General features: G+C 40.5%; 1 protein-coding gene across 1 annotated transcript in view; it reads right to left on the reverse strand.

The window, feature by feature from the left end:
• The window catches only part of si (sucrase-isomaltase), a 67,909-nt gene that overhangs the window by 32,063 nt on the left and 21,138 nt on the right, over positions 1-14,708 (reverse strand). Inside the window, exons 17-27 of the mRNA XM_061046260.1 lie at positions 13,962-14,078; positions 11,944-12,098; positions 11,178-11,262; positions 7,459-7,515; positions 4,131-4,255; positions 3,730-3,818; positions 3,511-3,560; positions 2,838-3,029; positions 637-786; positions 341-544; positions 76-230 (exon numbers count right to left, since the gene is read on the reverse strand). Of these exons, the coding sequence (XP_060902243.1) occupies positions 76-230; positions 341-544; positions 637-786; positions 2,838-3,029; positions 3,511-3,560; positions 3,730-3,818; positions 4,131-4,255; positions 7,459-7,515; positions 11,178-11,262; positions 11,944-12,098; positions 13,962-14,078 (1,379 nt within the window). The remainder of the gene's footprint in view (positions 1-75; positions 231-340; positions 545-636; positions 787-2,837; positions 3,030-3,510; positions 3,561-3,729; positions 3,819-4,130; positions 4,256-7,458; positions 7,516-11,177; positions 11,263-11,943; positions 12,099-13,961; positions 14,079-14,708) is intronic.

Genomic DNA, 14,708 nt, shown 5'->3' on the forward strand with positions numbered 1-14,708 from the left:
CCAAACTAATTAAACTGAAAAAAAAGAATGCATAAAAATGACAAGTCAACCAAAACCACTCCTACAAGTACTCACATTTTAGTTCCTGTGCTTTTCCTAACGACTTCGATGCCGAATGGGTTGTTGATAACACGGACCTCATACAGCCTCTTGGTCTCGTCGGTCTCAGGTTCTGGAGGAACTGAAAGCAGCACTGGAACCTCATAGCGATCCGTGGCTGGGTCCCAAATCTGGAAAGGGAGGAGATGCAAGTGTGTGACTTTATTCATATGTTTACAGAAAAAAAAAAAAAAACAGTCTGAAGAAGGACACTGACGTGCACAAACCAACAACAACACACCTTGAACTGCAACATGTGACTGCTGTGGTAACGGATGTCAACTCGGAGTGTGTCGATGTCTGGGGACCCCGGGTAGCTGCTTCTGTACTTGTTGTTCTGGACGATATCGACCGTAATTCCCGAGTCAGTTTCTTTGGACGTTGTAATGCTGTATCCGTGGTCATTTGGATAGAAGCACCATGGAACATTTTGAAGGGCGCTTTGCTGAGTGGGGAGCGAGGGAAAAGCTACATTTTACCAATGTTGTTGAATGATAGAATGTAGAGATACTGCATGCATGTGCATATGAAACTCACCTCCCAGATGCACCCTCTGGCCTTGCACTTAGCCTCATCAGCATTCTTCTCTGGATGGCAATCGAAGCGCTGATACTCCTCCGCCACCAGTTCCCATCGCACCAGATAGGACTCCCCCAATGTTAGGGAGAGGCCACGCAGGGATAACACCTGTGTGTGTGTGTGGAGAGATGGGGAAAAGTAAAAATGAGTAAATCCAAAGATGCCAATGTGAGAACATTTCTCCCCAAGTTGCCTCTGAGTGAGCAGCCTTTTTATGCAACCAAGCCCAGACACACTTCCTTGAAAAGGGGCTTGTGCTTGGCGTTGCGTGTGCTATCAATTAAGACACAGCTGTTAATTTCCTTCGCTGTTTCAACAGCCGAGCTCTGTTGGGAATTATGACTCATTCTCACAACAAATCTCGGGGAGCCCCTCTCACTCTAGACACTACAGTCACCATCTGAACCATCCTCAGCTGCTGCTGAGGAGGCTCCTGAGATTTTTGTCAGTGTATTTTTTTTTTTTTCCTTGTCTTATCTTTTTTTTTTTTTCTTTTTTTTTTAACTTCAGTAATTCTATTGTGGGGGGAAAAAAAACATCTTGCACAACACACAGTTTTGGATATTCAGATAAAAGAAGAAGGAAATGCTGTAAATGGAATGGGCAATGGTATATTTACAGACTTTGAAGGGAAGAGGAGGAGGAAAATGAGGTCAGAATAAAAAGCACAACGAAATCAAGGCAAAATAAATTGAATAATATACGGGTAGCCGATCGTGTTCTATACAGAACTAATGATGTTTGGCATCTGTGAACTACATTCAAGGCCTGGGCCGACAAGGCTTACAAAGACTGATGGACATGACAAGCCAGTGTTTAGGTTTAACAGCACATTTACCCTTCACCCCCAGGAAATGATTACCTCTGAGACTGATTTGATAGATGCATGCTTTTGTGTGTGTGTGTGTGTGTGACCAGTGAGACCTTGAGAATCCACACAGGCATATAACCACAACCACACACTGGAACACATGTGCACCCAAAGCAAATCTTTCAAGTACTACTTAACTAAACCTCTTGACACTTTATAGACTCTTGCCTCTTTGCTCATAACCCTGGGTGCCTTGTGTGGAATAGTTTCTCTAAGTCATCCTTTCTCATTCTTTTTTTTTTTTGGTCTGTCCACACACACACACTCACACAGAGCTCTCACCGTTCTCGGCTAATGTACATTGTTATCATTTCTTACACTTAGAGGCTAACCTTGAAATGTACAGTAATGGTTTCACGTTTGGTCTTATTGAAACAAATGGCAGACGCCTACGTGAGTAAGCAGGAGTGAAGTCACCCAGCCTGCATCTGTCCTGCATCTGTCCTGCGTCTGTGCAGGAAGGTTGTCCTGACAGAGTGGCATTGCCTGAAGTCAACGTGTTCTACACAAATGACGACTTTGCTGTATTTATCTTGTATTAGTGAACTACCAACCCTCTAACAATTGCACATTTCTATTTTGCTATTCAGCATTCTTATCATTTAAATTCCACAAATGCAGATTAAAATCCAAATTACAAAAAAACAAAAGCGATTACAGACAGTATTAACTTGGGTTGGCATATAGTTCCTTTATACAAATAAAGCAGAGCAACATTTTTCCCCAACTGTGCTTCATGCCATGTGATGAATGTGAGATCAATTTGCAAGCTATATTCTGGTCTCTTTATATGTCCAGAGGGAAATATTTGAGTGCCCAGATGCTAAATGCTTTAACTTCATTGGCATGTAACTAACTTTGTCTCCTTGCCTTTCCATGCTGGGTGGAGGGGGTTAATCAGAATCTTTTTTTTTTCTTTTTTAATGTCTGCTGCTGCCGGACACTTGATTATGAAAAACTGAGATTGAATCATAACACCAGAGTTATGACCTGTTAAAGTTGTCCACGGCTGAGGGGAACAGCAGGACCACATGATTGTAGTTTCATCGGGACAAGCACAGTTTTACTTTCCCCTGTATTCTAATCCAGTGCTAGTGTCAAAAATCATCCTCATTAAAGTTGTTCGCCCAAGAAAATCTTAATACGTTTAAGAAGTTGGTCTACCTATTTTGTGAGTGAAGCAACTCTTTCTTTTCCTAAATGACTTCCCTTCACATTAAGTAATGAATGATTGCAGTACTTTATTTTTTTCTTTTGAATGAAAATAGTTATAAATATGTGTGACTACCTTTTTGGTTACATCATACTGGATGTTGTTCTTTGGCACTGCAGTGGTAGAGTCTTCATGCGATCCAGTGCCAACATGAGTCACAGAGACGGATGTGGGTGGATCAGACACACCGAGGATGGTGATGTTGGTGAACATAATGTTGGCTGGGTCTTTGTAGCCAGCGTGTGTCACCTGCATTGTCAGTACCCCCTGTTGAGGACACAGAATTAATATGCTGAATTGAACCTTCAGAAACCACACATTCTTATAAGAAGTGACATATTGACATGTTAAAACATCAGAGCGATGAAGTCCACAGCAATGCACAACAGTCACAGCTTCTATCAGATATACTGCTAAAGCAACTAGCTTATCAACTCCCAAAGCTCTAGTCCATGAGTCAAACAGCTGTTCCAATTGATTTCCTGTCACTCCACTGCAATGCTAGCATACAGAAAAAAAACATCATCAGCATTCTTACATGCAAGGCAATCCTGAGTGCTGTGGAACATGCAGTACTTGATCTTAACAAAGCTTCCACAGTGCACCATGGATCAATCATGCTCGGTGTTCTGAACTGGGGGAAGTCTAAAGCCTCTGGTGGTTTTGAACTATAAACTTGAGTTTGGATCTGAAGAAATATGTTGGCTTTGTTTATAAAGATGGCGCGCGTTCGTGCAGGGAAACTTACATAAACAACAGAGAACTGGTAGTGGATGTGGTTGCCGGTTTTAACTGTGTCTGTGAAAAGAAAAAAGAGCAAAATGTGACCGTCATTAGTTAGACAGTGTGAACAACAGTTCTGCAATGCAATACTCATTAAAAAGCCTGTGATGACAGTAATAACAACATAAAGAAGCTTCTTTCTCTCTCACACACACACACATCAATATGTTCGCACACACATTACCTCTGGAATCTCCATCATCCCAGAATAGCTCCCCAGCCGCCTGGTTTTTGTCATCAAGAGCAACGATCAAACCCATGGGTTTAAGGCGACTATAAAGACATACACATAAAAACAAGCAAAAGCATAAACACCATATGCACATGTAATCACTATTCAATGCATCAAGAAGGTAATAAATACATGTGTGAAGAAGAGTCAAACATAACAGGATATATTTATGCTTAGAAAAGTGAAAATGCGCTGATCCTTAGATCTACCTCTGTGAGTGTTTGCATGATAATATGAATGTAGATCACATTTAATTAGTGCATTATTCTCATTATTTAAGCCTATATTGACTTGTTTGTGTTTGTGTGTGTGTGTGTGTGTGTGTGTGTGTGTGTGTGTGTGTGTGTGTGTACCTGTAGGTGGTGGTGACATCAGGTGTTTGTGTTGGGAGGATTGCACCTCCTCTGATGTGCAGGCCTAGCTTGTCAGCAGGCAGATACATATCAACATGTGTTTTGCGGTGTTCCACCCGTTCCATCTGATTGGTAGCACAACAGAATCTATTATTTTTAACACAACACAATCCCCTTGTCACCTAATCCAATATAAGGACAGAGTGGGTAACTTTGCACAAGCCTGGAGTGGAAAATATTAGTAGTTGCATGTGCTTGCATGAAATTGCAGTTTTTAAAAGACGGTGGACTTTTTTGAGGCCCCCTCAGTTTAAGAAGACAGTGTGTTCACTGTTGTTGTTAACGACTCAGTTATAAATCAGGGTCTTTATTCAAACTAGTACACCATGTCTTTTCAAAGCTGCTTTACAATCTAACACAAGAACAAGGGGACTAGAACTATGATTTTTGGTTGACTTTACATTTACAAGTGGCATCTATGGTACTCCAGCACTTTTCTTATATTAAACAGTATGTACATTTTACCGCCAGGGGGCTATCAATCAAAACAATAACAAAAGATAAGGTCGAAGGCTAGGGGGGAATCATGGGAGTCTAAACTTTCGACTCTACTGAGTCTTCGTCAGGATATAATCATAATGGGTTCAACTTCTTTATTAGCTATTTGACTTGTGTCCCCTGTTCTTGAAGAGCACCTGATTCATCTACATTTGTTTGACCCAGTGCAGCACTCACTTCTACCTTTTTTTCCAAAAACTAACTTCAGTTGACCGTAGTCAAGACGACCAGGTGAAACAGACTTGTGGAGGAGAATATGTTTACCGACGATGTATCAAAGTATTATATCCATGACATTTTTCTTATAACAGCCACACATACAGCAACTGATTGGCAGCTATTAATAGCAGTTCCCGTTTCCTGATATAGCAGTCTTTGACATAACATCCGGTGTTTCCTTGGCAACAATAAACATACCGTGTCTCTCACAGAGGCTCTGTCATGGCGGGCTATAAAATGACAGACTATTCTGGCTTTGATAACTGTTGGAAATATTTGTGCTAATGTAAGTACTCAACAACAACAAAAAATAGGTTAAGTCAACTTTTAATTAAATAAGGTATGTTGGTGTAAAATGTCTACATATTATACCTTTAGGTTGGAAGTACTTTAGGGAAAAAAACCCGATAATACAAAGTTTGTGGATAGAGTAAGTTAGACACACTGAGCTTGGATTTTTTGACTGTCATTTTTAAGCTGTACACTCCCTAATGAAACACAATTTACCTATACTGTATTGAGGTTTGCAGCAGAAATGTTACAAAGGTTTATTAGATCATTCAAATATGACCAGAGCAAAGTTACAGGAGATGAGGGAGAAGTCATGTTTTGTGATTTGGGTAAAGAGACGATTCAAATCGTTTTTTTTATTTTTTTTTATATCTGTCATGTGGATTGATGTAGTGTAACACATTCTTACAAATTCATTGAAATGCTTTGACTGAAGTGTTGAGAATGCAGTGACTCACTCACTCGAGGAGAATGACAAAAGTGTTGTTTTTGACAAGTTTACAATAAGACCTCTGACTGTGTTGTTTTGCAAAGCAGCACTTATTCAAGATGAGAAAGACAAAAACACACATCCCTCTCTCTCTCTCTCTTTCTCTCTCTCTTTCTCTCTCTGTCCCCGCTCCATCACTCATTTCTCTTAGGGCCCTGATAGAGCACAGTTAATTTCAGAGCCCCTGAGGACAGACTCCTCAGACCAGCCTGAAACAATTTCAGAGTCTCTCCCTTCATCTTCTCTCCTTCTCCTTCTACCTACTTCCTTCTCTCCGTCCTGTTTTTCTCTCTTGTGGTGCTCTAATTATTATTTTTTTTATCCCCACCCATGGAGGCGATGTGTGTGTATGTATGTTAGACTGGGTGTGCATGTACCATTTTTATATAGTACAGCAGAGTATGGGCGAGTGTGTGGGCTAGAGTTAATGGAGCATCTACAAGCAATTTCAGATCTTATCACGCCCTCATTGTCTGCCTTAAGGACGTCTTCTACAGCCTTGTCTTCTCTTCTTCTCATGATTCCTGTTGGCCAATCCTCTCATCTACCCACTCCTCCACATACAGTACATGCCACCCCCTTTTTTTTCTTCTTCTCATCTTCTCTCTCTATATGTCATGGACTGTCCTTCCCCACTTTCTCCTCCTTCATCTCCCTTTTATATTTTTGCTCTTTCATCCCACCGTTCTCCATAACTTCCTCCCTCTGTAACCTGTTTTTCATGGTCGTTTTCACGACATCAATACACCCCACCATCCTTCTACCCAGAAAGTCACTGGGGACCAACCAGGACAAGGGGCCGGCAGCAAGACAGCCAATCTAATCGTTCATCTGATCAGTGGGCACTTTACATCACCACTGTGACGCCCAAATAAGGTCCCAAAGGAGCTCAACACCTCTTTTATCTCTCTGTCAGGGAGATAGTCTCTCTCCTCTCTTCCCTGGCTCCTCTTCCACTCTATCTTTGTCCTCACTCTCGCTCTTTCTTATCTCTCCCGTCTCTGAGTCTCAAACAAAGAACTCCAGGCAAAGACTTTCATGTGATACATGTGATCCTTTGTACGTGTGTGTGTGTGTGTGTGTGTGTGTGTGTGTTAATTCCCCTGATGTAACATAACACTTTTAAGCCTGTTTGCGACATTTCTGGTTGAACAGTGGGCATTGATGCTGCAAATCAATTATGTATACCTGTACAATCAATGTATTCAAATCCAGTAACGCCGCAATTAATCCTGTTTTGCTTATTTATCGCCCCATTTTCTTGTTTTCAATGCATTTGGCTTTGGACATATAGTTTCTAAAGACTGTGTCAGAGATGTTGAATCAACTGTACATTTTGTTTCATGCCTTGTGTTTGCGAATTAGATTACATAACATTAAGACATGCTGTTGTTTATACATAATCTGGCTCCCTCACAAATGTTAATAGGCTGAGGAAAAGAAACACCCACACTGTTCTGTCTAATAAAAAGATAAAGCAAGCATTCTTAGATTGTCTACTAGAATATATTGTATGGCCACCATACAGTATAAAATATTATACTTGTATGATGTTTACTTAATTGAGAGAACAATAAGCATTTGGAGGTTAATCTAAAAAATATTGAAGAATATATTGTGTCTGCAATTAACCTTCATGTAAAACAACAATTTTACCAGATGCAAATGTTCTCATTTCAGTTTTATATTATATATTGATATTCTACATTTGTGTGGCACAATGTGAAAGGAAGTTGATGTTCCTTTTCACTCTTTTAAAGGGAGCCTTACCGTTTCATAGTCGTACCACGCAGCATCTGGGATGTATGCTCGCACCCTGTCCACACCCTGCACAGAACAAAAACATTATTATGAGACGATTGTCAAATTTAATTCACTCAATTTTTAATGTTTGGGTTTTTTGGCATTACGTCTACAAATCTAAGGCTCTGATCTGTTGTTTAGAGATCAAACTGTACCAGCTTTGTGTTTATAATGTGAAAGCATGTCTGTGTCAGACCTGTTTTTCTTCCATTCACAACTCCGGATGCTTTAATAGTATATAAAAAAATAAACACTGTGACAGAAGTTGTAATACACCACAGAGGATGCATGAAAATATCATGCTGCTATAAATCAGAGTAACCTCCATAATAAAGAAGAATAAGATAAAAAGTTTCCATCAAGCAGGGTTATTTGAAAAAAAAAAAAAAATGCCTATCATCTGATACAAAGTTCCCACAAAGCCCTTGTGACATTTCAGCATCAAGCGGCAACTGATATGTGACAACCTTTGATGGCTTAAGGTGGGGGACAGACAGGAGCAATCAATAGACGAGCGCCATGCCTTTGATAGACTTGTCACTTCCCCGCTCTTCCTGACAAGGCCGAACAGAGCGCGAGAGAGGAAGATAAACACAGAGGGCGCAGCCAAAGAAAAGAGCAAACCACAGGTCCTTCTCAAAACCTGACCGAATTGTGAAATACACTACGTTGCCGCTGAGCAGGCCATGGCTGACTGTCAAAGACACTGATGGCACCAAAATCAAGCTCCCTTAGTCTCGTGTTCTCTCTCTACAACAGAATCTCCTATTTTGTATTCCTCTGGGTCCTGGTATTAGCAAAACAAACAGGTAAGATAAAAGAAAAGGGGAACAGTCAAACAGCTGCAGATATGAACAGTCTAAATGCAAAAACATCCCAAAAGTACTCAAGTTCAGTAACATTTGATAGGGAAATATGTCTGTAATGGCCTGCTAAGTCTAATGATATGATATAATGTCACCTTAGGAGGACAAATTTGCAGTTTGAGGCAGATCACCTGTTACGGCCTGGGGAAATAGATGCTCCCCCTATACCTTGTTTTCTGGTGTCTGATTTGCTCCCGGCGCCAATCACTCACTCCGCTGACAAATGCGAGGGGACTGCGGGACTTAGCACGGCTGCTAACTGTGATTGAGAGGGACAAGGCGCGAGGCCTGTATCCTCATTTAGAGTACTGAAGCACAGTTAGCCATGAGGTAAGTTTTGATCAGGTGGGCCAAAGATTCATGCTGGCAGAATGATCAGATGGTAGTTGAGGTAGATGAGAGGGCCAGAGAGAGATACAGGGGTAAAGAGAGAGAGAGAGAAAAAGAGAGGGAGGAGGGAAGAGATATGGGATGAAATGAAACGGGATCACAAGGGTGAGTTGACAGCAGCTGATTAAGAGAATGCAGATGAGATAAGGGAGCCAACGTTTGATGAAAGGATGAGCTAAAAAGAAAAGGGAGTAATGGGCAAGAGGCGGTAGAGTGGAAACATGGATGAAGACTAGAGGGGATGACAGAAAGAGAGAGTGAAGGAGATCTACCCCGGTTTATCACAGAGATCAAGGTTAAAGCGCTGACTGATCTGAGTGAGAGAGCGGGAGCATCATTAGAGCAAGGGAGAGGCAGGTGGACGGACCAATAAATAGAAAGAGACGGCGAGAGAGAGAGAGAGAGAATGAAAGAGGAATTTGAAGGAAGGATGTGAAGTGTTGTTAAAGACCAGCCAGTGACCTCACTGGAGTAGCTGACACTATCTCTTCATGTGGCCCTTCACAGCCTGATGCATCTGGAACCGATAGTGGGCACTCAGTTCTTAACGCCTGCACTTACCCTGGTTTACACCACAACAACACAGCTCAGCAGTAACCTGTCACCACAGAAGATGGAAATTCAAACACCTCTGATCTTTCATTTTAGATGGTCCCCTGTTAAGTAGAATAGCGGACGTCGTCGGAGCCTTTAAAGCCAATGTCTGCTTCTGGAGGTCTATTTTCACTTCAGTTGTGCATGCAAAAAGACCCATCTGGCCACAATGACACCCCTTACCAAATGGAAATATTGATGTTTTCCCTTTTATGAAGTTTAAACCTTAAGTACAAGTGATTGATTTAGACATTTACATCATAAAATGTACTGAACAACCTCAGACTTGCTGTATGAATAGTGACTGTATTGGCTACATCACTGCAATTTTGTGGGTATGTTCTACCAGATCTGTAGTTGTTCATGGCCAATGTGTACCTGTTTGGTATTTCTCTACCTGCCATGAACTCCAGTTTGAGTCAGAGAGAGATGTTCAGTAGGAAGCCTTCTCAATATTGATCAAGCAGCATGTTGATCCTTGGTTTTGTTGGTGTGAACTTACAAACCCAGGTTGTATAACATTCAATATCAAGTTGGTGCAATTGATTTTAACTCACTCAAGCAGAGGGGGAAAAAAAACGTTTTCTTTCCAACTCAGTAACGTGAGCATGTGCTTGTGTCCAATAGATGTTGTCCTAACAAATGACTGATGTTTTTTTACATTGGAGTCAGAAAGTGAAACAATGGGATTAAATGCATACAATGTATATGTTCCATGTAGGTATATTGTACACCTCTAGATCCTTACAGTGTCATGCAAAGAGATGGCAGATCAACATTACGCATACACAAAGTTCAATTAGAAATGTGTCACTAAGCTTATCCAACAAACTTTACATTTATTCATGGATTTTTTTTTTTTTTTGCAGCATAACAATCAAGGTTATAATAGTCTCTTTGCAGGTTGGTTTCTCCTGCAGCCATTTCCCCCCCTATTCAATTATCAGGGCACTTTGATGCAGAGCACATTGCTTTTAAAGAGTCAAGAAAATGAGTGCTTGGTCATAATTGATGCCAACCCATAACACGCCCACTAAAAATGAGTTTCTGTTGTCCTGACAACAGCAATTAGGTGATCCATGCCCCTTGACCTTTTGTTTGTCAATTTTGCTGATATTCTTTGGATGCACAAACGTTATAGTCACCTTACAGCGCTTTACAGTCAGCTCATACCCTAGGGCAGTGCAAGCATACCCCTCCCCCCTCCCCCCACACCATTTATTTTTTTATAACTTTTCCACACTCACACTGATGAAGTTACTTTATCCCTGGCCCCACTATGAATCCAAATCGCTTTCCACGGTTCTGTAATTCGCAAGAGGCCACGCTAAATTGCTTATTAATCAGGCCACTTTGACATGACCGCAATCGCTGTGTATAAGCGCACACACACATGCAAGTGCAGGAACGCACATTTAAATGTACACACAAGATATGCACAATGAGACAAACATGCACAAGCACACATATACACACTTCTATCTACACTTCTAATCTGTTAGTAATGAGGTCAGTGCTCTCATTAGAGCTGAGAGAAAAGAGGGAGGGTATGAAAGAGAGAAGAAAGGGGGATGAGAGGAGGGGAGGGCAACAAAGAAAATCCCATGTCATGTTTTCCCAGTGGAGGTCACAGTGTGTGTGTGTGTGTGCGTGAGTATGTATGGCTGTGTGAGTAACTGATCTGCATCCTCTGCAAGACACAGTTTTCTATATACTACAGTAAATAGAAATAACTGAAAGGAATAAGATAGTTTGAATTTCTACAATACATACATTGTACTTGCACTATAAGGATTCAAGTTTGTTTATATTTTGTGTGTGTGTGTATTGGCTGACCGGGTCTAGTACAGGTGTGATGAGCAGATGTTTTCCCCAAAGAAACTGGCGGTCCACTGTCCATGTAGCTCTGTCAGAGTAGAACCTAAAGCATGATAAAGCAAAGTATCGAATGCAATTATGTTCTGGCAAAAATTCATTGTGCGAAACAGCCAGGTCCTTTATTTCTGTTTAATTATTTCAAGATTTTTCATTAATTAACAACAATGAGGAAAACAGGACTAATAATAAACTTTTGTTTGTGTGTGGAGAATGGGAGGCCTGTTTTCAGTATCTATGCCTAATGTATATCTATACAAATGCCAGGTATCTTTATTAGTAATTGAAAAAATCCCAAATGACCCCAAAGCCACAAATGTTGACAGGACATCTGAAACTGCTACTTCCCTTTTTATGATTTTTTTTCATAAAGTGATGTTTAATTTATAACACTTTCTACTAGCCAATGAAATATATTTTTTTGTAATTCATAAAATGTTTGGTTATCCAGGTCTTACACATGATCCTGTGTTACAGAAGCTCTATGCTTCTTGCTAATACATTTTAGCAGAGAGTAAAATTTTAGTTTTGGGGATTAGCTCTCTCACAGATACGTTTCCCTTCTTTAAATTCTGTGAGAACTACCTCCAACAGCAGCCCTAAATCCAACTGTATGAACGTATTCTAGAAATGGCCAAGTCCTTGACCAGCAGCTCTGGCTAAATTGTTATAAGAATTAGTATTATCAGAATGTTAAAGTATGCTTACAATAAAATCCATGACTTACTCGTGCATGACAGGACGCACAACAGTCTCTCCTGTGGTGTGGGCTTTGTAGAAGAGCGTGTAGAGGTAAGGCAGGAGTGTGTAACGGATCAGCAGGTAGTGTTTCGATGTTTTCACCAGCATTGAGTCAGAGTCATAGTAAGCTGGATCCTGAGGCTGGAGACAGAAAGATACATTAAATGGCTTGTGATAATGAATGCCAAAGCAGAATAAGGAATTATAGAAATAAGTCAAATATGATTTTTATTCATATGGGGTAAAAGAAAAGGAGATTGTGTGCTGAAAGAAGAAGGTTGTTAAAAAAGGAAAATGAGAAAAGTGGAGACGTGAAGTGAGAGGAAAGAAAAGTGTGAAGAGGAGTGGTGGCAGAGGTGAGAAGCTTAAGGGGAAGGGGGAAGAAGAAAAACCAGGAACTGTTAATTTCCTTTTTTTTTTAAACAACACCAATTTATTCATGAGGAATAAGTGCACATTAACCTTATTTATAATGATTAAAATGGAAATTAACTTTACATAGCACTAATCTAACAGCGAAGTTTGCCAAGAAAATGAGCAAAAGAGAACTTGAGAGAAAGAGGGGAAAAAAAGAGGGTGGAAAGTGTGTGAGAATGAAACAGAAGTATGATTTAATTTCTATGATAGTGGAGAGTGAGAGGGTGATTAGCTGCTAACAGGCCGTGCTCCTCTCATCTGGCTAATCATTTATGCCCTCGGCACCTCTGAGAGTGCAATGAGATCTGTGTGTGTGGTGTATGTGTGGGATGGGGTGTGTGTGTGTGTTTTGACTGGCCTGCATGGACGTGTGATGAGAGCCATGATTAGGGCAAAGCAAAGGTCAAACATTAGCTGTCTAGTTTAGGGAAAATAGTACTTCAAATTCATCATCATCATGTCCCTGTCCGCAAGCAAATACACTCCCCGCCCCACCACCTTTTTCTTTCAACACACACCATTTCTTACCCACCACCCCCTCCCCCTTATCTCCCTGATTCCCTACCTAGATGCTGTTCTATTTTTGAAGCAGTGATGAGCGTGGAAATGTCACATGGAGAATGTCGAGAGAGCAACAATTTCCACGCTTTTCAATACTGGACTCTAACTTATTCTCCCGAGTAATTTGTGTTCATCCACAATGATAGCACAGTATGTAACATCAATATAAACACTTTGGCAGGCTCGGCGGGTGGTTTTCCTGTGCCTCTCCATAACATTTTCTCTAATTGCATTTTTAATGCGCTTTTTGAAGAAACATAAATATGGCTCTGATTTAATGATAGTCTAAGTAATCATTATAGCCTACCTGTTGATAGTTGCTGTCATTGTGACTTTCTTCATGTTAGGCCTTTAAAAGGTTTTGAAATACCATCTGTGTTGATTTTTTTCACCCTCTCTGCTAAACAGTAAACAGCTGAAGTGGTATGCATTTGGATGTACAACAAGCCAGGTATACAGTGTTTTACTCTCTCAGATCCAAAATTGTGAGAGCAACGCTGTAAGAAGATAAATTATATTAATCTTTATTTAACTCTTAACTTTATTAAACAGTGTACCAGGTTGCTCTTGGTGATGTTAGCTAATGCTACATGTTAACTTATCATGTACAGTTAACAATTTTGTTATCTTCAGCCTAACGTTACTATTACTTTGTGCACTTTAAGGTAGTGTTTAAAATAAGGCCTCGCCATGAATGGCAATTCAGATTTGTAACATTATCCTACTCGTTTGGAATATATTTTCTCCAATATATTTGTCATCACATAAATTGTCACCTCAATTCTCAGGCAAATCAAAACCTATGGACAGATATTGTAATCTACTTTACAACTGGAAACACATCTGGAGTGTAAATGGTTGTGATGAGAATAAGTGAGATACCCATTAACAAACTGAGGTTGTCATACCCATACGATGTTATAAGAAGAATATACCCTGTAGCACTTTACAGCAGACTAGGACAGTGTAATACGTATATATAGGAATAACAGTCTAATGTAAAAAAAGAAAGTATATTTACAGTACCATGTAGCCTTGAGCGTTGTGATTCCGGCTGAAGGGATAGAAAGCGCCCACCTGCATCCAGCGGCGACATAACTCTTCACTGGTGTTGTCAAAGAATCCACAGATGTCAGCTCCAATCTGAAACACATGAGGGGAAGACAGCTTGACATTTAGGTTGAACTTACAGTATAGGTCTTAAATGTTAAAATAAATGTACGGGAATTTTTTCACATGGCTTGCCATTTGACATAAACAACTTATGAGGGGAGTGCAAATACAATCAAGTAGCTCTGTGTACGCTATTAATGTCAAACCAGGCATCCCCAGTAGGAAAAAAGACAACCGAGCTTGAGTTTCAACAGTCTCCTGCAGTAATACAAAAAGAGGCAGCGATTTGATAGCTGGTCACACAATGGTCTTTCGAAATGTCTTACTTGACGTCTGTTCAATTAAGTCAGGAATTATTGGCAGAAGGCATATGCCGGCAGTGATCTTTATTTACATTAAATGCACCGCAGAGTCCAAGAAAGAGACTCGAGTCAAAGGCCAGTCCACTGAGACTGCTTGCTTCCATTGTTTACTATTGGCCACATTTACAATACACTCAATGGGGGGGAATCGATCCAAATCCCATTTCTCCTGCTGTCTCTCTTTCTGTCTCTTTTTTGGTTCCTGTGTTTGTCTGTGTGTGCTAAAAAACCTAAACTCCGCTTGACAAAGTCCCGCCGGGATGTAGTTGGCATCCGTAAGACCACCTGCGGTTCACAG

The sequence above is a fragment of the Labrus mixtus genome, chromosome 9 (genome assembly GCF_963584025.1).
Source record: "Labrus mixtus chromosome 9, fLabMix1.1, whole genome shotgun sequence".
NCBI lineage: Eukaryota > Metazoa > Chordata > Actinopteri > Labriformes > Labridae > Labrus > Labrus mixtus.